This window comes from Mobula birostris, chromosome 14 (genome assembly GCF_030028105.1).
Source record: "Mobula birostris isolate sMobBir1 chromosome 14, sMobBir1.hap1, whole genome shotgun sequence".
Lineage (NCBI taxonomy): Eukaryota > Metazoa > Chordata > Chondrichthyes > Myliobatiformes > Myliobatidae > Mobula > Mobula birostris.
This window is the reverse complement of record NC_092383.1, coordinates 89,536,181-89,563,018: the sequence shown is the minus strand read 5'-3', so window position 1 is coordinate 89,563,018 and position 26,838 is coordinate 89,536,181. Positions and strand designations below refer to the sequence as shown.

Sequence of the window (26,838 nt, the reverse complement as noted above, 5' to 3'; positions counted from 1 at the left end):
GCCGTGTCTGTTTTCCCTGGCGTGAAGGAGGTCAAGGGGTTACCTCATAGAGGTTTATAAAATTATAAACACAAGAGATCCTGCAGATGCTGGAAATCCAGAGTTACACATATAAAATACTGGAAGAGCTCAGCAGGTGTGGCAGCATCTATGGAGAGGGAAAAGGAGCCAATGTTTCTGGTTTCTTTCCCCTTCAATCCAGTCCTGACAAAGGGACACACCCTGAAAACATTGGCTCTTTATTCCTCCCCACAGATGTTCCCTGACCCGCTGAATTCCTCCAGCATTTTGTGTGTTATAAGATTTTAAGATGCATAACCAGTGTAGCTAATCAGAATCCTTTTTAGATTGGTTTAATTTAGATTAGATTCAACTTTATTGTCATTGTGCCGAGTACAGATACAAAGCCAATGATATGCAGTTAGCATCTGACCAGAAATGCAAAGAATAGTGTTATTTAGGAAATGGTAGGAAACTTTGTCACATGGTGTGAACAGAATTATCTGCAGCTTAATGTGAAAAAGACTAAGGAGCTGGTGGTAGACCTGAGGAGAGCTAAGGTACCGGTGACCCCTGTTTCCATCCAGGGGGTCAGTGTGGATATGGTGGAGGATTACAAATACCTGGGGATACGAATTGACAATAAACTGGACTGGTCAAAGAACACTGAGGCTGTCTACAAGAAGGGTCAGAGCGGTCTCTATTTCCTGAGGAGACTGAGGTCCTTTAACATCTGCCGGACGATGCTGAGGATGTTCTACGAGTCTGTGGTGGCCAGTGCGATCATATTTGCTGTTGTGTGCTGGGGCAGCAGGCTGAGGGTAGCAGACACCAACAGAATCAACAAACTCATTTGTAAGGCCAGTGATGTTGTGGGGATGGGACTGGACTCTCTCACTGTGGTGCCTGAAAAGAGGATGCTGCCGAAGTTGCATACCATCTTGGTCATAGTCATAGCCATATGAGTATGACTATGACTATTTACAAAATAACTGCAAATAAAAAGTAAGTGCTACAGCACACAAATATAAAAGTACTGAGACAGTACAATATGGGTGCAATGCGGCTTAGCACTGTGATGTGAGGTTCAGCAGGGTCACAGCCTCAGGAACGAAGCTCTTCCTGTTCCTGCTGGTGTGGGAGCGGAGTCTCCTGTAGCACCTACCGGATGGGAGGAGAGTAAAAAGTCCATGGTTAGGGTGAGATGCATCCTTGATAATGCTTTTCGCCCTGCCCAGGCAGCGTTTATGGTAGATGTTCTCAATGGTGGGCAATTGGGTGCCAATAATCCGCTGAGCAGTTTTCACTACTTGCTGGAGTGCTTTACGGTCCGATACGGGACAATTGCCATACTACATTTTTCCCATGGGAGGGGGATCATTTTCCCATAGGTTTAAGTTGAGAGGAAGGAGTTTTAAAGGGGTTCTGAGGGGTAAGGTATTTTTACACGGAGAGTGGTTGCTATCACTGTACAGAGTTTTGCCAAAGAGTCTACAAGCTACCTCTAGGGTCAACTGGTCATTTCAGTGTTTGGAAAACTCCAATAACGTAGAACCTTCCATGTAACAGTTACTTTGGTAGAACGTGGAAGAGCACAGCATAGGAACATGCCCTTCGGCCCACAATATTGCACTGAACTAATTAAATTAATGATGTCGAATTACACTAATCCTTACTGCCTATGCATCATTCATATCCCTATCCATTCTCTGTATATGCCTCTTAAGTGCCACTATAATATCTGTTCTCACCACCAATCCTGATGGTGTGTTCCAGGCACTGCCCCACATCCACTTTCACCCTTCCACCCTTCCACCCTTCATCCACTTTGAAATTTCCCCCTCTCATCCCTGCCCTCTAGTTTTTGACATTCCTTCCCTGGGAAAATGATTCTGATTCTCTATCCTACCTATGCCTAACATTACAAACTTGGGGTTGCACGGTAGCATAGCGATTACACTGGCGGCAGTCCAGGCTCAATTCCACTGCTGTCTCTAAGGAGTTTGGACGTTCTCCCTCTGACTGTGTGGGTTTCCTCCAGGTGCTCTGGTTTCCTCCCACATTCCAAAGATGTACGGGTTAATAGATTAATTAATCACATGGGTGTAATTGGGTGGCATGGGCTCGTTAAGCCAGAAGGGCCTGTTAGTACTTAAATTAAATTATACTAACCTAAACTTCTATCAGGTCTCCAATGCTCAAGAGGAAACAATTCAAGTTTGCTCAACTTCTTCTTCTACCACATTCCCTCAAATCCATACTGGTAAAACTCTTCTGCACCCTCTCCAAATCCTCCATATCCTTTCTGAAAAAGAGTGACCGGAGTTGCACACAGTACTCCAAGCAATAGTCTCCTGAAAATTTCACACACACACCAGTCCTGCTGCTCTGATATCATCGAAATATCAAGATCTAATGTTCATCCATGTCTATTCTGACTATTAAACTGTAAACCCGCCTGCACATGGTCCATATTCCTCCATTGCTTGCCTGTTCTTTTGCCTGTCTAAGTGCCTCTTAGACGTTGCTATTGTACCTGGATTCCACCATCTCCCATGGAAGCGTGTTCCAGATACTTGCCATTCCCTGTGTAAAAGACTTCCTGTGTTAATTTTCCTTCTCCCCTTAAAGCTATGTTCCCAAGTATTTGACAATTCCACATATTGTTTTTTCCTCTGGGGAAGAATATCCTGTCCAAGTTTCTCTTCATTTTATAAATGTCTATCAGGCCTCTCCTTATCTTCTAATGGTCCAGAGAAAACATTCCAGTTTGTCCAGCCTCTTCTTATGGCTTATACTCTTTAATCCAATCAGCATCCTGGTGAACCTCTTCTGCAGCCTCTCCAAAGCTTCCTGTAATGGGCTGACTAGAACCACATTTCAAGTTTTATAGAACTGCAACTTGACTTCACTCTTAAACTCTATGCCCTGCAAATGAAGGCAGGCTTGCCATACACCTTTGTTACCACTCTACCTGCTTGTGCTGCAGCTTTCAGGGGGCTAAGAGCTTGGACCTCAAGATTAGCTACAATGGCACCAGTCCATAACTCAAAAGCCATTCAGGTCTATGTTGAACTTTATTGGTGTAAAGTTTTGCAGCAAAGCCAGACACTACTTCTAGAGTCAACTGGTCCTTTCAATATGCTGGAGGAACTCACCAGGTCAGGTAGCATCTATGGAGGGGAATAAACAGTTAATGTTTCAGGCCAAGACCCTCCATAGTAGCTGCCTGATCTGCCGAGTACCTCAAGCACTTTGTATGTGTGTGTGTGTGTATAGCTCTGTATTTCCAGCATTTGCAGAATCTCTTGTGTTTATGATGCTTTCAATGTTTGGAATGCCCCATTAACTCAGAACCCTCACTTTTACTGAGCGGACAAAAACAATCATTCATCACTAATTAACGAGCGTGTGACATAATGTGTCCTTTCTTCTTTCCAGTTCGCCAGTCTCTTTGTGGTGATAGTGGTGCTTCTAGTATTTATGGTTTTGGGAGTGTACCTGCAACCACTTCCTAAGGTAAGAGCCCTTCCGGATGATGCTTATTATAGAAAGAATGACCTTGCATATTGAGATACAGGAGCCTGAAGGCTCACCCTTGACAAATTATGAACAGTTTTTGCCCTTCTACCATCAGATTTCTGAACAGTCTATGAACCCATGAATACTATCTCATTATTCCTTAGTTTTTCCACTGTTTGTTTTTGTAATTTGAAGATTTTTATGTCTTTGCACTGTACTGCTGCTGTACAACAACAAATTTGACATTATACTGTGTGTCAGAGTTAATAAACCTGATTCTCAATCTGAGACACGCCCTTCACATCTGCAGGGCAGCCCTAAGTGCTTCACTCTATAAGTAGTCACTGCTGGAACTCCACCACTTGAACTTCTGCCTCTGAGGTTGTGCCTTCAAGTCTTTCTCCTTGTACGTGAGAGGCTACACCCAGCCTCTTTTGAGAGGGTCATAGATGTAGAGTAATACAGCATGGAGACAACTCCATAGGTGCATTTAATCCACACCGTTTAGCAAGAGCAGATATCATCAAAGCAGGTAATCATTTACACTGATCCCCATTCTGTTCTTCCCACGTTCCTATCAATTGCCCCAAGTTTCTACCACCTACTACACACCAGAGGCAGTTTCATCTTCATCATTATGTGCCATGTCATATGACATGCGTGATCATGGTCTTTCCATGATCATGGTAGTTCTTGGCTAATTTTTCTACAGAAGTGGCTTGCTATCTCCTTTTTCTGGGCAGTGTCTGTACAAGACAGGTGGCCCCAACCATCTTCAGAGATTGCCTGGTGTCAGTGGTCACATAACCAGGACTTGTGATGTGCACCAGATGCTCATCAGACCATCCACCACTTGCTCCCATGCAGATATCATCAAAGCAGGTGACCTTTTACACTAATCACCATGGCTTCATGTGACCCTCATTGTGGGGTTTAAGCAGGTGCTACACATTGCCCAAGGGTGACCTGCAGGCTAGTGGAGGGAAGGAGCGTCTTACACCTCCTTTGGTAGAAATGTATCTCCACCCCGCCAATCACCCCACCAATCTGCGTGTTTGTGGGACGTAGCAGGGAACCGGAGCACCCGGAGGAAACCCACACGGTTACAGGGAGAAAATCATAACAAGAGCAGAATTAAGCTACTCGGTCCATCTATTCAATTACGACTGATTTATTTTCCCTCTCAACCTCATTCTAGTGCCTTCTCTCCGGAAGCTTTAACCTGCTTACTAATCTGGAATCAGGAATCAAGAAGCTCTTTAAACATTATTCTTTCTACCAATGTGCATGACCCTACAGTGCCCGACACTGTATTCCATGTGTCACTTACTTGCCCACTCTCTTGATCTGTCCAAATCTCTGGACAGATTCTGCTTTCCCCTTGATTCCTCAACTCTACCTGCACCTCCACTTATCTTTGTATTGTCTGCAAACTTGGCCTCAAAGCCATCAATTCTGTCATCCAGATCATTAATATATAAGATGAGAAGTAGTGGGCCCAACACCAAGCGCTTTTAATTTACACAGACTCACACAGACAGAGGCCGAGGTCAGGACTGAATCTAGCTGTGCCATTCTGCCACTCAGTGGGGTGGTGGGATTTCTAGGGATCTAGTAGGGGTGGCAGTTTCTTTATGGGGGGATGAGGGGACAAGGAGTTAGAGGAGTATTCAGATCCCCATCAGGCTTGCCATCCTGCTCTTTACTAGCACACTAAAAATCTGGTTGAGCGCTGCCACAACAACCACCTCACTCAATGTCAGCAAAACCAAAGAGCTGACTATTGACTAGAGGAAGGAGAAGCTAGATGTCCATGAGGGGATCAGAGGTGCAGAGGGTCGGTAACTGAGCTGGCATAGGTAACCTCAGTCAGCTTTACTTTGGACTGATCCCACAACCTACAGACTTTCTTTCAAGGATTCCTTACAACTCATACTCTCAATATTATTTTTAATTGCACAGCTTCTCCTTTTCACATTGGTTGTTTATCAATCTTTGCTTATGTATAGTTTTCTTTTCTAAATTCTATTCTTTCTTTATTTTTCCTCTGAATGCCTGCAAGAAAGTAGAATATGTATTTTGATAATAAATTTGTTTTGAACTTTTAACTTTGAACTTCAATACAGTCCCATCATTAAATGGAGGGGCTAAGTGGAAGGGAAGGGTTAGATCAGGAGCTCCCAACCTTTTTTTATGCCATGGACCCTTACCATTAACCGAGGGGGTCTGTGGACCCCAGGTTGGGAAACCCTGGTTTAGATCGACCTTGGAGCAAGTTAAAGGGTCACCATAACATTATAGGCCAAAGGACTTGTACAGAGCTGTACTACTCTATTTTCTTTGTTCATCAATGGCCCGTGTCGAACAGCACCAGATTCCAGCTTCAGCACACTGTTGCGTGGGAAATAGCCTTCAGCCGTGACCTAGTAATGGTCAATAGTGTGCATCAATCATGGACAAAGTCAATCTCCAGTTCCAGAAGACTGGAAGAAACAGCAAAGTGTGCTTGGTTTCACAGGCAGGAGATTTCCTCTGGTGTAGAGTAAGATATTACATAAAACCTCCCTCTGTTTCCGTCCCTAGTCTGTACTGGGAGCACTGATAGCCGTCAACTTGAAAAACACCTTGATGCAGATCACTGACCCCTTCTACCTGTGGAAGAAAAACAAACTGGATTGTGTGAGTGACATTTCCTGTTTATTATTGCGAGATGCTTGTGTAATGTTCAATCTAGGAAAGTGTGCAGTGATTCACTCTGTAGGTCGAACGTGAAGGCAGAGTACAAGATTAGTACCAGGATCCTTAGCAGTGTGGAGGAACAGAGGGATCCTGGGGTCCATGTCCGTTGATCTCTCAAAGTCACTGCACAAGCCGATATGATAACCTAGAAGACGTATGGCATGTTGGCCTTCATTAGTTTGGGAATTGATTTCAAGAGCTGTGAGATAATGTTGCAGCTCTATAAAACTCTGGTTAGACCATACTTAGAGTACTGTGTACTTTTCTGTTTGCCTCATTACAGGAAAGATGTGGAAGCTTTAGAGAGGGGGCAGAGGAGATTTACCAGAATGCTGCCTGGATTACAGAGCACAGAGTATCTTATGAGAATAGTTTGTGCATTTCTCTTTGGAGTGAAGGAGGATGAGAGGAGACTTGATAAGGGTGCATAAGCTGATAAGAGGAATATATAGGGCAGATAGGCAACACCTTTTTCCCAGGACAGGAAGGGCTAATATGAGAGGACGTAACTTTAAGGCGATGGGATGAAAGTACAGGTGGTGGTGGGGCGGGGGGGGAATGTCAGAAGTAGTGAGTGCCATCGGGGTGGTGATAGAGGCAGATTCACTAGGGACATGTAAGAGACTCTTAGATAAGCACATGGATGCGAGAAAAATGAAGGGACATGTAGGAGGCTTGATCTTGAAGTAGGTTAAAAGATTTACACAATATCATGGGCTGAAGAGCCTGTAGTATACTGTTCCATGTTTCAAATTCTATTTTCTAGCTGAAGTGAATTAAGATTCGGGCTTTTTGCCACAAACCTGTATTGTACTTTTTGAAGCTCAATATTTTTGCGTGAATTCTGTAAGTCTATGAAGCACAAAGAACTAATGGGATCTATTAGATATCTAGGACAACCTTATTAAGTGTTTTAATTCCAGGGTCTACTTCCTAAATTATTTGGAGTATTGTATTTAGCTGCCACTAGAACAAAATGCATTAACTTGCCGTTAATAGAGTACAGGACATCCCTGGGTAATGAATGTGTTCCCTTTTTATAGATGTCTGTGAGTTAATTGTGTCCTTAAGTCAGAAAATACACAAAAATTCGTGTAGTGACTATACTTCTACAGCATTGTAAAGAACGGTATCAATAGCATATAAGACTTATGCTAAAGGACATTTCCTAAATCACTAAAAGTAGGGAGAGAGGATATTGGTTCTTCTGTTCTTAACAATGAGCCATAAGCCAAACTTTTGAATTTTATAATGTTGTGGAAGTTTCATTGTTATGTCAGGGTACCCAAAAGTCAGGAGCTGGTTACCAAGAGACAGACTGTACAGAGCTCATTTTATGTGGGAATTCTCAGGGAGAACTGAACAGGACACCAAAGTGCACAGGAGGCTTGGACAAGATTTAAGGACCACATTAAAAGATAGAAGTGAGGTGGAAAATGGAAGAATTTAGGGAGAGAATTCCGGAATTTCTCCACACGGGTTGATGACAGGCTAAGCTGGGAATGTATGGGAAGCTGGTGTTAACCAAGCACAATGGGCAGGAGGAGAGAAGCCATAGAGCACAGGAGAGGAAAACACAACACATGAGCAGGTTTTAGAGCCCATGAAGTCTGTGCCAATCATATCGCCAATCCAAACTAATCCCATCTGCCCGCACATGGTCTGTATCCTGCCGTTCCCGGCCTGTTCATGCCTCTGTTTGACTGCCTTGCAAACATTACTTTCATATCTATTTCTACCATCTCTCCTGGGATCAATTCCACACACCTACCACTAAAATATCAGTTAGTCCTGACGAAGGGTCTCGGCCTGAAACATCGACTGTACATCTTCCTATAGATGTTGCCTGGCCTGCTGCGTTCACCAGCAATTTTTATACGCGTTGACTAAAATAATTTGCCTCTTAAGCTTCACCTTAAACCTATGTTCTCTGGTATCTGACATTTCCATACTGGAAAAAAGACCCTGACTAGCTACACTTCAAAACAGCACATCATATTCAGCCTGGGTAGTCTCCATCTTGATAGCGTGAATATTGACTTTGCAAACTTCAAGTAACTTCTTCCCATCTGTTCTCTCTTCTCCCTCCTTCTTATCCACAGGACTGCCATTCTCTTATCATTATCCCCCACCTCCTCCATTCTCCATCCTCTCCTTTAGCCCTTCATCCACACACTCCTCCCAGAAGTCTCTCCCTTTATTCCATGCTCCACCTTCCTTTCCTCTTCAGCCCTTTGTCGCTTCCACCTATCACCTCCCAGCCTCTGACATCATTCCCATTCTCTCCTCCCTCCCTCGTCTGCCTATCAGCTCCCTCACCTGGATCCACCCATCACTTTCCAGCTCTTGTCCCACCCCTTCTCTCCACCTTTCCACATCGGCTGACTCTCTCTTTCTTTCAGCCCTGGTGAAGGGTCTCAACCCGAAGAGTCGGCTGTCCATTCCCCTCCACAGCTGCTGTCTGACCAGCTGGGTTAAGACCATATGACACAGGAGCAGAAACAGGTTGTTTGGCCCATCGTGACTACTCCACTGTTCAATCGTGGATGATATATTATCTCTCTCAACCCCATACTCCTGCTTTCTCCCCATTCCTCCAGCGTCTCCTGTGTTGCTCCAGATTCCAGATTCATCTGTTGAGTCCTGATGAAGGGTCTTGGCCGGAAATGTCGAGGTTCATTCCCCTCCATAGATACTGCCTGAGCTGCTGAGTTCCTCCAGCATTCTGTGTGCGTTGTTCCGGTATCTGCAGCCACTTTTGTCTCTACTTTCTAACCCCAACCTGCTTCTGACTGCCATAGATTGATCCCTGAAGCGTAGGGTCAATGGGATAAGAGTGGGTTCTAAGCTGCCACAGCTGAGCAATCTGGGAAGACAGATGGAAACCAGGCACTCAGAAGAGATTCAAGCAAACACTCACCAACAAGTGTGTGTTAGACCATAAGACATTGGAGCAGAATTAGGCCATTCAGCCCATCGAGTCTGCTCTGCCAATTCATCATGTTGCCCACGGTAGAGAGAGATGTGAGCAACACAGTAAGAATTTTGGGATGAGGTAAGCAGTGTGGAAGAGGGATTATGACAGGGAAATCAACAGGAAAACTAGAGGTCTACATGAAATTCCCATTGCTAGAATCTGAAGGACCACCAGTGTTCAGCTTCACACTTTCATCCTGAACTTTGAAAGTGCTGTTAAGCAACATCTCACGCAGACCTTCTCAGAAGAAATACCTATTTTTGTTTTCTGCGGTGAGTGTGTACCTTAGTGAGGTCAACCTGACTCAACCCCTCTCTCTGCCCTTAGAGCGTGTGGGTGGTAAGCTTCCTGTCAGCGTTCCTGCTTGGTTTGCCCTACGGGGTGGCAGTCGGCGTGGGATTCTCGGCACTAGTTGTGGTGTTCCAAACACAATTGTGAGTATGTCACTTTCTTTAACTGTCTCCGAAAGCTCATGTTATGTGAAGGGAAGGCATGTAAGGTCAGCTGAAAGATCTTGAAAAATAAATAAATTTATAGTGCAATGAAAAGGCAAAATAGTGAGATAGTGTTCAAGGGTTTATGGACCATTCAGAAATCTGATGGTGGGAAGCTGTTCGAACAGTTAAAATCACAATCAAGTTTATTATCATTGACATATGTCATAAAATTTGTTGCTCTAGGCAGCAGTACAGTGTAATACATATTTATCTACAAACTTAAAATGAAATATGTATCAAAGCAAGCTAAATAAGCAGTGCAAAAAGAGCAAAAATTGTGAGAATAATATAAATGAATCCATCGCTGTCTGTAAGGAGTTTGTACATTCTCCTCATGACAATGTGGGTTTCCTCCAGGTGCTCTGGTTTCCTCCCACATTCCAAACCCATATCAATTAGTAGATTAATTGGTCATTTTAAATTTTCCCATGATTAGGCTAGGGTTAAATTGAGGGATTGCTGGACAGCGTGGCTGAAAGGACCAGAAGGGACTATTCCGCACTGTATCTCAATCAATCAATAAATAAATAAGAATAATGAAGAATATCAATATGTGAAGAAAAGTCGTTCAAGATCAGCTCCAAGTAGATCAAAGGTCTTAAAATAGGGGCAGGAATTGGCCTTTCTGTCCTTAAGACTTGTTCCATTAACTGAATCTCTCATCCACTGGCCTGTAATAAAGTCAAATTCTCAAAGTAAATTTATTATTCAAAGTGCATATGTTTCCATACACCAATTTGAGGTTCATTTTCTTGCAGGCATTTACAGGAATATAAAGAAATACAATAGAATTTATGAAAAGCTATACAAAAACAAAGACTGACAAACAACAAGTAACCCCAATGTCTCCCTAGCAACCAAAAATTCAACAGCTCAGAGAAACATTTCCCACCATCCAGGCCCCTCAAAAGGTTTATGCTTCAGTTTGATCATTCTTCTAATCACCTAGGAATACAGAGCTAGGTTTCTCAAAGAGACTTCAGATGCTGGAATCTGGAGCAAAGTCCAGATGAAAGATTTCAATCCAAAATGGCGTCTGTCCATTTCCCTTCAAAGGTTATCTCCAGTACTTTGCTTGTTGCTTCTAGTCTTCTCAGTCTGTTCACCTAAGATAATCTCTTCAGTCCTGGAAATCATTCAATGAAAATCCACATTCTGCAAAATAATAAAACAAAAATATATCCATAATCTAGTTACTCCTGTAATTATCCCATTATGTGATACCAGTACTCCTCGGACTATTAGACTGATACAATTATCCTGTATCTATTATTATTCTTCCAGATGATAAAATATCCCATGAATACTATTGCTAATATTAGTCCAGTTGTTACATTTATTATTCCTGTACTTGGTCAGGAACCTTCCCAATACTCCACCTTCCTCTCCTATCAGATTTGCCAACTGCATCTCTTTGTCACCATAATCTTAACCCCCCTCCCCCAGCTTCTGTCACTATTCTTACTCTTCTCTCCTTACCTGGATCCATCCACCTCCTGCCAGCGCTTGCCCCATCCTTTCATTCACTTCGTTACCTTCCCTCTATATTTCAGTCCAGATGAAGGGTCTTGACCCAAAGCACCAACTACCCATTTCTCTCAGTGGATGCTGCTTGACTCACTGAGCTCCTCCAGCATTTATAGAGAAGCAAGCCATTTGACCCACCATTTCTCTGTCAACCAGTGGGCATCCAACTACATTAATTGGCCCATCGTCTTCTATGCCTGGGTGATCCAATTACTTGTCTAGACACTGCTTATATGCTGTCTGTAACTCTCTGGCAGTGCTCACCATCTCTAAGTGAAAGAAATTTGCTCTCAAATCTTCTCCAATATTTTACCCTTGCTCTGAATGTTTTCCCTCTTCTTTCTACTCTGGAGAATTGTTTACTGCAGTCTACCCTTCCTATACTATTCATAATTTTATCTACCCCAGTCATGTCTCTTCCTGTCTGTGAGTCCACGAGTTCACTGCAGGCTGGAGGCCCGGAGGCGTCCTGTTCTGGGGTTGGAACACTATCTGTGTGTGGGTGGTTAGAAAAGAGGATTGTTTTACTGTTGTTGTTGTTGTTGGTGCTGTTCTGCTGAACACTGTGGGCATGCAATGTTGGCGCCAGAATGTGCAGCGACCCTTACTGGCTGCCCCCAGCACATCCTTGTCAACGCAAACAACACATTCCACTGAATGTTTCAATGTGTATGTGATAAATAAATGGATATGGATCTCAATCGGAATCTGAATCCGGGTCTGGTTCTGAATCCGAACCAAAGTCTTAACCTCTTCTGCTGCAGGGAGAACAGACATGCCTCTCTGGCCTCTTCAGTCTCTTATTATAACAGGAACACTCCATCCTATTCAATTCATTTATTGAACCATTCCTTCCCCACTTGTTTAACACCTATAACTGGCCCATTTCTTTCCTTACACAATTTTTTTCTTCCACTGACTCTGTTTCTCACACATTCAGTTATCCACCATCCATATTTTCTCATCAGACATTTACACTTTTGTCCCCAGCTGACAATGCCCAGAAACAAAAGACGCAAATTACGTAAGATTGCAGGTGATGCAAAAGATTGGTGGTGTTGTGGCTGGCATGGAAGACTGGAAAAGAATACAGCAGGATATAGATCAGTTGCAGATATGGGCAAAGAAATGGAAAATGGAGTTTAACTCAGCCAAACATGAAGTATTGCACCTTGGTAGGTCAAGACCCTTAATGTTGTTGATGAGCAGAGGGACCTTGGAATCCAAGTTCATTACTCCTTAAAAGTGGCTACGTGGGTTGATAGGGTGGTGAAGAAGGCATGTGACCTGCTTGCCTTTATTAGTTGAGGCACTGAGTTCAAAAGTCAGGAAGTTATTTTGCAGCTTTATAAAACTCCAGTTAGACTACATCTGGAGTATTGCATACAGTTCTGGTCATCCCATTATAGGACGTACTGTACGTCGGGGCTTTGGAGAGGATGCAGAAGAGGTTTCCCAGGACGTTGTCTGGATTAGAGGGCATGAACTATATCGAGAGGCTGGACAAACTTGGCTTGTTTCTCTGGGGCGGCAGAGGCTGAGGGGAGATCTGATAGAGATTTATAAGATTGTGAGAGGCATTAATACAGTAGACAAGACAGTATGTTTTTCCTAGGGTTGAAATGTCTAATACCAAAAGGAATGCATTTAATTCAGAGGCAGTAATTTCAAAGAAGACGTGAGGAGAAATTTTTTTACACAGGGAGAGGTAGGTGCTTGGAATGCACTGCCTGGGGTGGTGGTCGAGGCAGAAACCTTAGGGCTTTTAAGAGATGTTTGGATAGGCACCAGAATGTGAGGGAAATGGAAGAATATGAACAATGTGGAGGCACAAGAGATTAGGTTAGTTGGCCATTTGATTACTAATTTAATTGGTTTGGCACAACCAATTGTCAATGATGGTGATAGGAAATTGATACGATGCTGATATAAGATATGATATTTTATATGATGGTGAAAAAGCCCGAAGGGTTGCATGGTAGTGTGGTTTTTATTGCAATACTTTGCAACACCAGCTACCCAGGTTTTATTCACTGTTTTCTGCAAGGAGTTTGTACGTTCTCCCCATGACTGCATGGGTTTCCTCCGGGTGCTCCAGTTTCCTCCTAGATTCCAAAGGCATACGGGTTAGTAGACTATTTGATCACATGGATATAATTGGGCAGCGTGGGCTGATTGGGCCGGAAAAGCCTGTTTCCCTGCTGTATCTCTATCAAAAAGACATCGCTTTTCTCGGGTTGTAACTACATCAAAAGCCATGCGTTCTGACATTGGCTCCACCTGTGGGAACAAGTTGGAGGCGTCTTTGGCATCTTTGATAGAAATGGACATGAGCCCAGATCCTTTTCAATCTGGACTCTTGCTTTCACTGATGATGGACTTAGTTTGCTTATGAAGTGGAATTCTGTGGGGTGAAAGGGCTCAGGAGGTCCCTGGCAGAGATTGTACCAAACTCTAGCGGATTTATTATAAAATCGCATGAGACCATAAAAAATGCAAAAAAAAAATAGAGGCAGGAGAAGACATACTTGCTCCCAACTGATCTATTTGCTCTAAGCACAATCCACGTACTTTGATTTCAATGATATCCAAACATCTTCATCTTAAATATAATAAGCAACCAAGCTTCCGCAAGATTTCCAAAGAATCACTGTCCTCTGGTGAAAAAAAATTATAACGATAAAGATAAAGATAAAGATTAGCTTTATTATCATATGTACATTGATATTTTTATTGGCATGACATCTAAAACTTTGACAAACTTCTATAGATGTGTAGTGGAGTATACATTGACTGGCTGCATCACGGCCTGGTGTGGAAACACCAAGGGTTTTGAATGCAAAATCCTACAAAAATAGTGGATTCATCCCAATACATCATGGGTAAAGCCCTCCCAACCATTGAGCACATCTACATGAAACACCGTCATAGGAAAGCTCATGCTCGCCTCTCGCTGCAGCCATTAGCAAACCTCAGGACTTGTATCACCAGGTTGGAGAAAGGCTTTTGAATAAAAGGGGATAGCTACACTCACTTGCCCCATCATTGAAATATTCCTGCAACCATTGATCTCACTTTAAGGACTCATATCTCATGTTCTCGTTATTTATTGCTATTTATTTATATTTGCATTTGCACAGTTTGTTGTCATCTGCACTCTGGATGATCTTTCATTGATCCTGTTATAGTTACTATTCTATAGATGCCCGAAAGCACATGAATCTCAGGGTTGTATGTGGTGACATGTATGTACTTTGATAATAACATTTACTTTTCTTTATATTGAAACATACGGTGAAATGTGTTGTTTCTGTCAAATCAAATCAACAAGGATTATTCTGGCCACATTTTCAGTGCCAACATTGCAAGCCGAAACACACTTTTCTGTATGTCTTTGGAATCTGGGAGGAAACCAGAGCACCCAGAGGAAATAACAGAGGATGTATAAACTCCTTACAGACAGCGTAACTTCCTTCCTTTCTTAAGATATTTCTTATTTCAGTCTTAAGTTTCAGCTCCTTTACTTTGACACTGTAACCCCTCCTGGGGAAGCAGCTTCCCCATATCTACTCCATTGTCTCATGGGGGTTGGTGTGTTTTAATGAGATCACTGCTCGCTCCTCTAAAGTCCAGAGATCACAGCTCTACTCTGCCTAATCTCTCTTGATAGGACATATATTGGAATGTTGGAGACAGAGATGTGACAATATAGAGTTGTCTAAAATCATGAAGGACACAGACAGATGAATGCACACAGACTTTTTCCAAAGAAAAGGGCACCAAAAACTAGAGGGCATCGGTTTAAGGTGAGGGGTGAAAGATTTAGAAAGGATTTAAATGCAACTTCTTCACACAGAGGGTGGTGGGTATGAAATGAGTGAATGAAGACTCCATCAGTCAGTGTCACCCATAGATGTTGCATCCTAGCTGTTTAGATACGCAAGCCATGGGAGTATGATATGAAGAGCTGCTCTCTATGCAGCAAGTTCCCCCTGTCCACACATCTGATGAACCCAAAAGAATGGCAGGGACTGTGACAGATTGAACTAGCGATGTTGCAGGAATTGCCAGTCAGCATTGAACTCAATGTAGGACTGCCTTAGGACTCCAGCTCTGGATTTTTTCCTCAGGGTTTACTCCAGAAGCCTTCCCCATGAATGAATATAGGCACAAGGCAGCAGAGATTTGAGATCAGAGTTTTCCTTCTCCTCGATGAACTGCCAACCATGACTGAAGAGCTTCATCTGCCTGAAGCAGTTGGTTCTAAGACGCCAGTAACCCCCCTTTACCCCTTCTACTGTCAGTAGAGATGGGTCCGCTGGGCTTAGTAGCTAAGCCACATGTGAAAGCCAATATCTGCTCATGGTTGTCAGAGGCTATTGGAGATGCAAGCCATTGGGAATATTTAATAGGTAGTGGGAGCTTATCGCCACTACCTTTCCCAGCTATGACAATCTTATATGAAATGAGCTGCCAGAGAAAGTGGCGGGTGCAATAAAAACAGCTTTTGGATAAGTACATAGACAGGAAAGATTTAAAGGAATATGGGTCAAGCAAGAACAAATGAGACCAGAGTAGCACACACAAAATGCTGGAAGAACTCAGCAGGTCAGGCAGCATCTATGAAGATGAACAAACAAGACCTTACAGGCTGAGACCCTTCTTCGGGACTGAAAAGGAAGGGAGAGAGACAGGAGGATTGATTGGTCAAAACATGTTGCTATGTATCCAAGTACTCAAGGGATTCTGCAGATGCTGAAAATCCAGAGTAATAAATGCAATATGCTGGAGCAAATCAGCAGGTTCTGATGAAGGATCTCAACCCAAAACGTCAACTGTTTATTCTTCTCCTTAGATGCTGCCTGACCTGCTGAGTGCTTTCAATATTTTGTGTGTGTTACTCTGAATGTTGAGTACCTGCAGAATCTCTTGTGCAAATGAGTCTAGCTTAACTGGGCACTTTTGTCAGCATGGTTAAGTTGGGCCAGAGAGCCAGCTTACTCTTTGACCAGAGCACAACATAACTAGTCTCAACAGGGCTCCATATATAACACAGGAAGAGGCCATTCAATCCACTCTGCCCAATCAGCTCCACTTATATTCAAAGTTCAGAAGCTCAGAGTTTAAAGTTATGTTTGTTATCACAGTGCATACATGTCACCACATACAACCCTGAGGTTCTTTTTTAGCAGGTAAATTTAGATTGTCATAGCTGGGAAATCTAGAGAACAATTACTTAAACTGTAACGTCATGAGCTGTTAACTGTAAATAAGCTGTGCAAGTGCAGATATAAGTAAATAGCAATGAATAATGAGCATGAAGTAACAAGATAAAAAAAATCGCTAAATGAGTGTAGCTATCCCCTTTTGTTCAAGATGCTGAGTTTTGAGAGGAGTACCTGTCCTTGAACCTGGTGGTGTGAGTCCTAAGGTACTTGTACCTTCTATCTGATGGCAGCAGCCAGAAAAGAGCATGGCCTGGGTAGTGAGGATCTTTGATGATTGATGCTGCTTTTCAATGGCAACATTTCATGTAGATGTGCTCAATGGTTGGGAGGGCTTTACCCATGATGTACTGGGCCAAATCCACTACCTTTTGTAGGGTTTTCCGCCCAAAGGCATTGGTGTCCCCATACCAGGCTGTAATGCAGCCAGTCAGCACACTTTCCACCACACATTTATAGAAGTTTTGCCAAGGTTTTCAATGACAAGGACTTATGTCATCAAAAAGGATTTATGTGTCCTGTTCGAGAAATACTGCAAAAACTTTCTCTGTTGAAATGTATCTGCCCTCCTCACCCTCTTAGTCATTGCTTTCCTAATCCTAACAACCCGTCAGGCTGAATAAAAAGGTCTGTGATTCCCTCATTCTTCCAATATCTTGACACTGGGCCTCAATGGTATGTGTCCATCTGGACAGTTACAATGGCCAGGGAGCAGCATTAATGCTCGGCTTTCTTTCTGAAGCCAGCAAATGCAAAATAAATGAATTCACTAAGGGAAATTATATATTTTTAAGACCCGTTGCCCAGTCTGCAGCTACAGCAAGGTGCAGTCCATCATAAACAGTAGCTAATGTTATTGCCAGAGAGATTAAATAAATAAAAGTCAGAATCTCAACGGAATTTGGAATGAGAGCTGAGTTCTCAACTAATTGTCCCTGCACTTTGAATCCATTTCCAAACTAAATGAACCTGTTTCATGCACTTTACTGCTGCTTTGATATTGAGGGAGTTATTAGGCAAAAACAGCTAGTAGGTTATGACGGGATATTTTTTCTTGGGTTAAAAACAATTTCTGGATAACGTTATGAAGAAATAATGGAAACTTTGTAAGAAACCACAAGAGAGGTTTCATTTCTGTTTTTTTTAAGCTTGTTTGGCTTTAGATAGTTCAGCTACAGTTCATTGTTGTTGCTCCTGCAGAAGACCCAAACTGAGTTCTGAGACATTGGTTTGATGCCTGGTGGGAACTGTAGTACAGGATAAGCTCACTCTCGGTTGACTGAACCGTCGGCAAAATCTTTAGAAGGTGATGCCTCAAAAGCATCCATCCATCGAATGTTGAAAGGCATGGACAGAGTAGATGTGGCAAAATTGTTTCCCAGGATGGGAGAGTCTAGTACGAGAGGGCATGACTTAAGGATTGAAGGGCGCCCATTCAGAACAGACATGCGAAGAAATTTTTTTAGTCAGAGGGTGGTGAATCTATAGAATTTGTTGCCACGGGCAGCAGTGGAGGCCAAGTCATTGGGTGTATTTAAGGCAAAGATTGATAGGTATCTGAGTAGCCAGGGCATCAAAGGTTATGATGAGAAGGTGGGGGAGTGGGACTAAATGGGAGAATGGATCAGCTCATGATAAAATGGTGGAGCAGACTTGATGGGCCGAATGGCCGACTTCTGCTCCTTTGTTTTATGGTCTTATGGTCTTATTAAAGAGCCCCATCACCCAGGACATACCCTTTTTACAGGGAGGAGGTACAGGAGCCTAAAAACACCCACTCAATGATTTAGGCACAGCTTCTTCCCCATTGCGATCAGATTTCCGAATGGTCCATGAACACCGCCACAATATTTTGCTCTCCTTTTGCGCTACTTTTTTAATATATTTCTTATTGTAACTTATAGTAATACTTTTTATGTGTGCTGCGGCAAAACAACAAATTTCACGACATATGTTAGTGATAACAAACCTGGTTCTGAGATTCCTCTCCAGGATGTTTGACAACATTGACAAGGGAGGCATTTCATAATCAGCATGGAAACAAACTCTTCAGCCTATCGAGTCCATGCTGAGCTAGCAATCAGGTCTCCTTAACTCCAGTAGATAAAAGCCTAACTTATTCAACCTTTTCTTATGAGACATCCAATCCCTTCAATATAGCGGTCTAATGAGCATTCTCAGAAGTAATTCCAATCCGTTTACATACTTTCTTAACTAAGAATAATATTGTATACGCACTCCAGATATGTTCTAATCAATTCCCAATATTACAAAAGGAACATTTTTCCTCAGGATATATCAACTATCTTTTTGTTCCCACGGATATATTTACTATTTAATATTATTATTATTTTTAAGGTGTTTTTCCTCAGCTCAAGCTGATAAAACTTGAGGTACGGGCATACCCAAGCACACTCACTTCTCAATTGCAAGGAGCTGTCGGACTATTCTAGTGGTAAAAACATAGAAACATAGAAAACCTACAGCACAATACAGGCCCTTCGGTCCACAAAGCTGTGCCAAACATGTCCCTACCTTAGAACTACCTAGGCTTTACCCATAGCCCTCTATTTTTCTAAGCTCCACGTAGCCATCCAGAAGTCTCTTAAAAGACCCTATCTTTTCCGCCTCCACACCGCTGCCGGCAGCCCATTCCACGCACTCACCACTCTCTGCGTAAAAAAAAAACTTACCCCGACATCTCCTCTGTACCTACTTCCAAGCACCTTAAAACTATGCCCTCTCATGCTAACCACTTCAGCCCTGGGAAAAAGCCTCTGACTATCCTCACAATCAATTCCTCTCATCATCTTGTACACCTCTATCAGGTTACCTCTCATCCTCCATCGCTACAAGGAGAAAAGGCCGAGTTCACTCAACCTATTCTCATAAAGCATGCTCCCCAATACAGGCAGCATCCTTGTAAATCTCCTCTGCACCCTTTCTGTAGTTTCCACGTCCTTCCTGTAGTGAGGCAACCAGAATTGAGCACAGTACTCCAAGTGGGGTCTGACCAGGGTCCTATATAGCTGCAACATTACCTCTCAACTCTTAAACCCAATCCCATGATTGATGAAGGCCAATACACCGTATGCCTTCTTAACCACAGAATCAACCTGCACAGCAGCTTTGAGTATCCTATGGACTCGGCCCCCATGATCACTCTGATCCTCCACACTGCCAAGAGTCTTACCATTAATGCTAAATACTGCCATTATATTTGACCTACCAAAATGAACCACCTCACACTTATCTAGGTTGAACTCCATCTGCCACTTCTCAGCCCAGTTTTGCATCCTATCAATGTCCCGGTGTAACCTCTGACTGCCCAGGTGTTTAGTATTGTGGCTGTCTGGAGATTTACATAGATATTGCTGTGTACACCTAATTGTTTGAGGAAATAGCAAGCAGCATAGACAAAGGGGAATCAGCAGATGTTGTATATTTGGATTTTCAAAAGACATTTGATAAGGTGCCACGCATAAGGCTGCTTAGCAAGATAAGAGCCCGTGGTATTACAGGAAAGATACAAGCATGAATAGAGCATTGGATAATTGGCAGGGGGCAAAGAGTAGGAATAAGAGATTTTTTTCTGATTGGCTGCGGGTGACTAGAGGTGTTCTGCAGAGGTCGATGTTGGAACCACTTATTTTTACCCTGTTTGTCAATGATTTGGCTGACAGAATTGAGGACATTGTGGCCAAGTTTGTGGACAAAATGAAGATAGGTGGAGGGCATGTAGTGTTGAGGAAGCAGGGAGTCTGCAGAGGGATGTGGACAGATAGGAGAATGGGCAAAGAACTGGCAGATGGAATACATTGTGAGGAAGTGTATGGTCATGCACTTTGGTAGAAGAAACAAAAGCATAGACTATTTTCTAAATGGAGAAAAAATTCAAAAATCTGAAATGCGAAGGGACTTGGAGTCGTTGTGCAGGATTCCCTAAAGGTTAATGTGCAGGTTGAGTCAGGGATGAGGAATGCAACTGCAATGTTAGCATTCATTTTGAGAGTTCTACAATATAAAAACAAGGATATAGCACTGAGGCTTTATAAGGCATTGGTGAGGCCTCACTTGGAGTATTGTGAGTAGTTTTGGGCCCCTTTATCTAAGAAAGAATGTGCTGACGTTGGAAAGGGTTCAAAGGAGGTTCACGATTCTGAGATTGAAAGGCTTATCATATGAGGAGCTTTTGATGGCTCTGGACTTGTACTCACTGGAATTTAAAAGAATGAGGGGAGAACTCACTGAAATTTATTGAATGTTGAAAGGCCTTGATAGAGAATGTGGAGAGGATGTTTCCTATGGTGGGGAAGTCTTGGACCAAAGGGCACAGTGTCAGAATACAGGGACATCCATTTAGAAAGGAGATGAAGAGGATTTTTTTTATCCAGTGGGTGGTGAATCTGTGGAATCTGTTGCCAAGGATGGCTGTGGAGGCCAGGTCATTAAGTATATTTAAGGCAGTGGTTGATGGATAGATTCTTTTCAAGTCAGGGCCTAAAAGTTCATGGGGAAAGGACAGGAGAATGGGGTTGAAAGGGAAACAGACCAGCCATGATAAAATGGCGGATCAAACTTGATGGGACTAATGGCCTGATTCTGCTCCAATGTCTTATGCTTCATTGTTCATTCGGAAATCTGATGGAGGAGGGGAAGAAGCTGTTCCTCATATTTTGTGTGGGAGCAAACCTGTGAAGGGAGAGTCCTGATGAAGACTTTCAACCCAAAACATCAACAATTCCTTTTCCTCCATAAATACTGCTCGATACGCAGAGTTCATGCAGTGGTTTGTTTTTTTTTGCTTGTAGACAGAGATTGAGTGCAAATGTCGGCCCTGTTTACAATGATGTTCAAAGGGATTTTGATTGCATCCACACAGCAAACTGCCTTTTTCCAATAGCTCCCTTATGGAAAGCACAACAGGGCTATTAATAAAAAAATCTCATGCCATCTTAAAAGTTTCTTCCACCAGGCAGTTCATCTGATTAACCATTCTAGTTAGCTCCCCACCCCCTTCTATCTATTACCCCATCGATCACTGTACTTAAAACCACTGTTTATAATGCTGTTTACATTGTAAATACATGCTGGTATTTATATATTTATGCACATTTTATTCTATATCTGTACTTTAATCTTTGCATTTAGTTTTTATATATTTCTTTATTCTTATAATTGTTGAAGGTCGTTTTTTTGTTGCATGTCATAGCACTGCAGATTTCTAATACCTGTAAATGGGGCGGCATGGTAGCGGAGTAGTTAGTACAACACCTTACAGTACAGGCAACCCAGGTTCAGTCCCGGCCGCTACCTGTAAAGAGTTTGTACGTTTGTGCGTGGGTTTCCTCCGGATGTACCGTTTCCTCCTACAGTCCAAAGGTGTACCGGATGGTAGATCTATTGATCTATCATTGTAAGTTGTCCCATGATTAGGTTAGGGTTAAGTCGGGGAATTGCTGGGCGGCGAGGCTCGAAGGGCCGGAGAGCCTATTCCGCGCTGTATCTCAATAAATAGAAACATGTATATGTCGAAAACAGGTGATCCTTTTCCTTAAATGTTTTCCTCTGTCTTTGTCACCCTCAGTCGGAATGGCAACCTGGTGGGACAGATTGCAGCTAGCGACATTTATAAAAACCCCAAGGTCTTTGAAAAGGTAAGGACCAAAGTCAAAGTCAAGTTTATAGGCATGTGAACAAGTACATGAATTGGGAACTTACTTTCAGCTGCATCACAGACTCAGAGAATCAGATACACAACATTCACAAGAAAAAACATCAACATAAATTGTTCACAGTTTTTTACAAGAAAGAACACCATTAGAATTTCAAAAATAATCCAATTTAGTGCAAAATGATCGAAGTGGTCATAGCATTCCTAAACTCCAGTGATCTTGTACTGGCTGGTTCAAGAACCAAATGGTTGAAGGGATGTAGCTGATCTTGAACCTGGTGATATGGGGCTTCAAGCTTCTGTATCTCCTGCCCAAAGGTGGCTGTGAGAAGGGGGTATGCCCCAAATGATGGGCATGGGAGTGTAGCAGTTAATGCAACGCTTTTCGGTGCCAGCGGTCACTAATTGGTGTCATATTCCTACTGCAGTTTGTAAGGAGTTTGTACATTCTCCTGAGACTGTGTGGGTTTACTCTCACCTTCCAAAAGACGTACGAGTCAGGGATAGGGTCTGAATATTGTGGGCATGCTGCGTAGGTGTCTGAAGCATGGCGACCTTTACAGGATGCCCCCGGCATACCTTCGGACTGTGTTGGTCGTTGATACAAAATGACCCATTTCACTGTATGTTTTGATTTTTCGATGTACATGTGACAAATAATGTTAATCTTTAAATCTTTGATAGATGTTGCCTTTTTGAGGCAGCACCTCCAGTAGATACTACCAATAGTGGACAGGTATATGCCCGTGACCCTGTGACATATTGGATGCCAATGAACCCAGTGTTACTTAGGGCAGATAATTTATATCTACGTCAGTGTGTCACTTTACCTTGATATTGAATAGCTCCCTATTGCTCCTATTTTCCTGATTCTATGCTTCCTGATTCCCAGTGCTCCTATCAGGCTTCAGCATTATTCCCAGAGACCCCATTCCAGTCCAAAGTTAAGTCCAGCTCATTCCAGATATCCACCCCCCACCCCCGCGTGAGGAGCTCACCCCTCAGATCCTCTTTAAGTCTCTCCCCGCTCACATTAAACCTGTGCCCTCTGGTTCTAGACTCATTTATTAGACAGGATTTCCTTATAGGCTGAAATCCATCAATAGAGAGCAGTGATTATGTGGAATGAGTCACCCAGAGGAAGTTCAGAGGTGGTTACGATTTCAGCATTTTGGACAGATGCCCGAACAGGATGTGCAGAGAGGGATTTCGGCTTAAAGCAGACAAGCGGGATTGGTATAGATAAGAATGGACGAGGTAGGACAAAGGCCACATTATTGGGTTGTATGCCTCCATAACTCTAAGAAGGTGTCAGTGGATGCTTAAGGATTGATCTAAAAGTCCGAAAATGCTGGAAATCCTCAGCAGATCAGGGAACCATCAGCAGGGAGGGTGAAATGGAATTATCATTTCATCTCCCTTTCCCCCCTCCAGTGTTGCTGCCAGACTTGTGAAGTGGTTGAGCCTTGTATGCTTCCATTTCAGCAGTCCCACATCTGCAGTATTTTTGCCTTTAAATACGGGTTTGATTGTTTTGGATTGGATTACAAAAGGTCTCCACTCAAACGGGGATAAAATGTTAAATGTCAGCTGTTGGAGTCTGCAGTAACTTCTCAATTTCTCCCACTTGGAGGACTTGAATTTCCCAACCTAGAAAATGTTCTTGTAAATATTATGGGTGGAACTTATCCCCATGGCAACCATCTGGCTGTTGTTCTAGCTTTAACTGTTTAAAAGAATATTAATGCCCACAGCACAGGCATTATGACCTGAGTAAGATGCACACTTGCCCACTAACATCAGCTGTCAATTCCCAAGCTTGTCACCACGGTGATAAGAAAAAATCCTGAATACTCAGAATCTGGGGGAGAAAGATCCCACAGGGTCAGAACAGAGATGAAGAATTTCTTTAGTCAGAGAGTGGTGAATCTGCAGAGAATTCGTTGCCACAGGTGGCTGTGGAGGCCAAGTCACTGGGTATACTTAAAGCAGAGGTTGTTAGATTCTTTATTAGTAAGGGTGTCAAAGGTTACGGAGAGAAGGCAGGAGAATGGGGTTGAGGCCTAATTTGGTGTCATGGTAGTTTGACTCTTATTACAGCTCAGGCATTCCGGAGTTTGGAGCTCAGTAACTGCGTCATCCATAGGGGATCTGTACGTTCCCCCCGTGAACATGTGGGTTTCCTCCCACAGTTAAAAGACATACTGATTAGTAGGTTAATTGGTCATTGTAAATTGTCCTGTGGTTAGGCGCAGGTTAAAAAGGTGGGTTGTTGGGCAGTGCAGCTTGTTAAGCCGGAAGGGGCTATTCCGTGCTGATCAGGAGAATGTCCAAAAAAGTGGCAGATGGAACATAGTTCATAGAACATAGAATAGTACAGCACAGTACAGGCCCTTCGGCCCACAATGTTGTGCTGACCCTCAAACCCTGCCTCCCATATAAGCCCCCACCTTAGATTCCTCCATATACCTGTCTAGTAGTCTCTTAAACTTCACTAGTGTATCTACCTCCAGTACTGACTCAGGCAGTGCATTCCATGCACCAACCACTCTCTGAGTAAAAAACCTTCCTCTAATATCCCCCTTGAACTTCCCACCCCTTACCTTAAAGCCATGTCCTCTTGTATTGAGCAGTGGTGCCCTGGGGAAGAGGCACTGGCTATCCACTCTATCTATTCCTCTTATTATCTTGTACACCTCTATCATATCTCCTCTCATCCTCCTTCTCTCCAAAGAGTAAAGCCCTAGCTCCCTTAATCTCTGATCATAATGCATACTCTCTAAACCAGGCAGCATCCTGGTAAATATCCTCTGTACCCTTTCCAATGCTTCCACATCCTTCCTATAGTGAGGTGACCAGAAATGGACACAGTACTCCAAGTGTGGCCTAACCAGAGTTTTATAGAGCTGCATCATTACATTGTGACTCTTAAGCTCTATCCCTCGACTTGTGCAGGGAAATGTATGGTCATGCACTTTGGTAGAAGAAGTAAAAGCATAGACTATTCTCTAAATGGAGAGCAAATTCAGAAATCAAAGGTGCAAAGGGACTTGGGAGTACTCGTCCAGGATTCCCTAAAGGTTAACATGCAGGTTGAGTCAGTCGTGAGGACGGCAAATGCAATGTCAGGATTCATTTCAAGAGGAATAGAATATAAATGCAAGGATGAGGTTTATATTCATGCTATCTTTAGACTGTTGTCAGTAATCTTGGGCCCTTGACTAACAGAGGATGTAATGGCAATGGAGAGGATCCAAAGGAGGTTCATGAGAATTATCCTGGGAATGAAAGGTTTAATGTATGAGGAGCATTTGACAGCTGTATTAGATTTTAGAAGAATGAGGGGGACCTCAATGAAACCTATCAAATATTGAAAGCCTATGTAGAGAGGATATGGAGAGGATGTTTCCTATAGTGGGGGAGTCTAGGAACAAAGGGCACAGTCTCTCAATACAAGGACTCCCCTTTAGAATGGAGATAAGGTAAAAGACCCTATTGTATCCGCTTCCACCACCGCCACTGGCAGTACGTTCCACACACTCACCACAACTCTGTGTGAAAAACCTACCCCTGACATCCCCTCGGAAACTATTTCCAAGCACCTTAAAACTATGCCCCCTCATGTTAATCATTCCAGCCCTGGGAAAAAGCCTCTGGCTATCCACACGATCAGTGCCTCTCATCATCTTATACACTCCTATCAGGTCACCTCTCATCCTCCGCCGTGCCAAGGAAAAAAGACCAAGTACACTCAAGTTATTCTCATGAGGTACACCCTCCAAACCAGGCAACATCCTCATAAAAGGATCTTAGGCTAAGGGGAGACCTGATAGGACTGTATAAAATTATGAGAGGTATAGTTTGAATAGACAGTTAAAGTCTTTTCTCCCCAGAGTAGAAATGCCAAAGATATTCAGGGTGAGGTTTTCACACAGATGTAGGCAGGTGCCTGGAAAGAGCAGCCAGGGCTGGTGGGGGAAGCAGACACAAAGGTGGAATTTTAAAGGCACCTGGGACATGCACATGCTGGAAATGGAGGGATATGGATGATGTGCAGGCAGGCAGGTTTATATAGAACAGGGAACATATATTATTACAGGATCAGAATCAGGATCAGGCTTAGTATCACCGGCATGAGTCGTGAGATCTGTTAACTTTACAGCGGCAGTACTGTACAATGAAATGCATTATAAATATCAAAAAAAAGGTACAGTATGTATATTAAATAGTAAGGGTAAAATAAGCAGTGAACAAACAGAAATTTTAAAAAAGTAGTAAGGTAGTGTTCCTGGGTTCAATGTCCATTTAGAAAGTGGATGGCAGAGAGGAAGAAGCTGTTTCTGAATCGCTGAGTATAGATCCTGCAGCCCATGATGTTGTGCTGACATTTTAACCTACTTTAAGATTAATCTAACCCTCCGCTCCTACATAACCCTCCATTTTCTATCATCCATGTGCCTGTCTTAAATGCCCTAGAGTGTCAGCCTCTACTACCAGGCTTTGGAGAAACAATTCTAGCTTGTCAGCCTCTCCTGAGAGGTAACGCACTCTAATTCCATCCTCATAATGCTTGCTTTGGGAAGCCTGAGGAGCATAATATCATACAACAGTCAAAGAAAACTTCAAGCCTGTTCCAAATTCAATAAGATGCACTCAGTCTGCTTCCCAGGAAAAAGG

General features: G+C 43.0%; 1 protein-coding gene across 3 annotated transcripts in view; it reads left to right on the top strand.

Annotated features, from left to right (window-relative positions):
- Positions 1-26,838, top strand: part of LOC140209543 (solute carrier family 26 member 9-like) — a 153,914-nt gene that overhangs the window by 84,376 nt on the left and 42,700 nt on the right. For all 3 annotated transcript variants that reach the window (XM_072277806.1, XM_072277804.1, XM_072277805.1), the window contains 4 exons: positions 3,442-3,519; positions 6,106-6,201; positions 9,566-9,672; positions 22,075-22,144. In XM_072277806.1, coding sequence (XP_072133907.1) covers positions 3,442-3,519; positions 6,106-6,201; positions 9,566-9,672; positions 22,075-22,144 — 351 coding nt within the window. The remainder of the gene's footprint in view (positions 1-3,441; positions 3,520-6,105; positions 6,202-9,565; positions 9,673-22,074; positions 22,145-26,838) is intronic.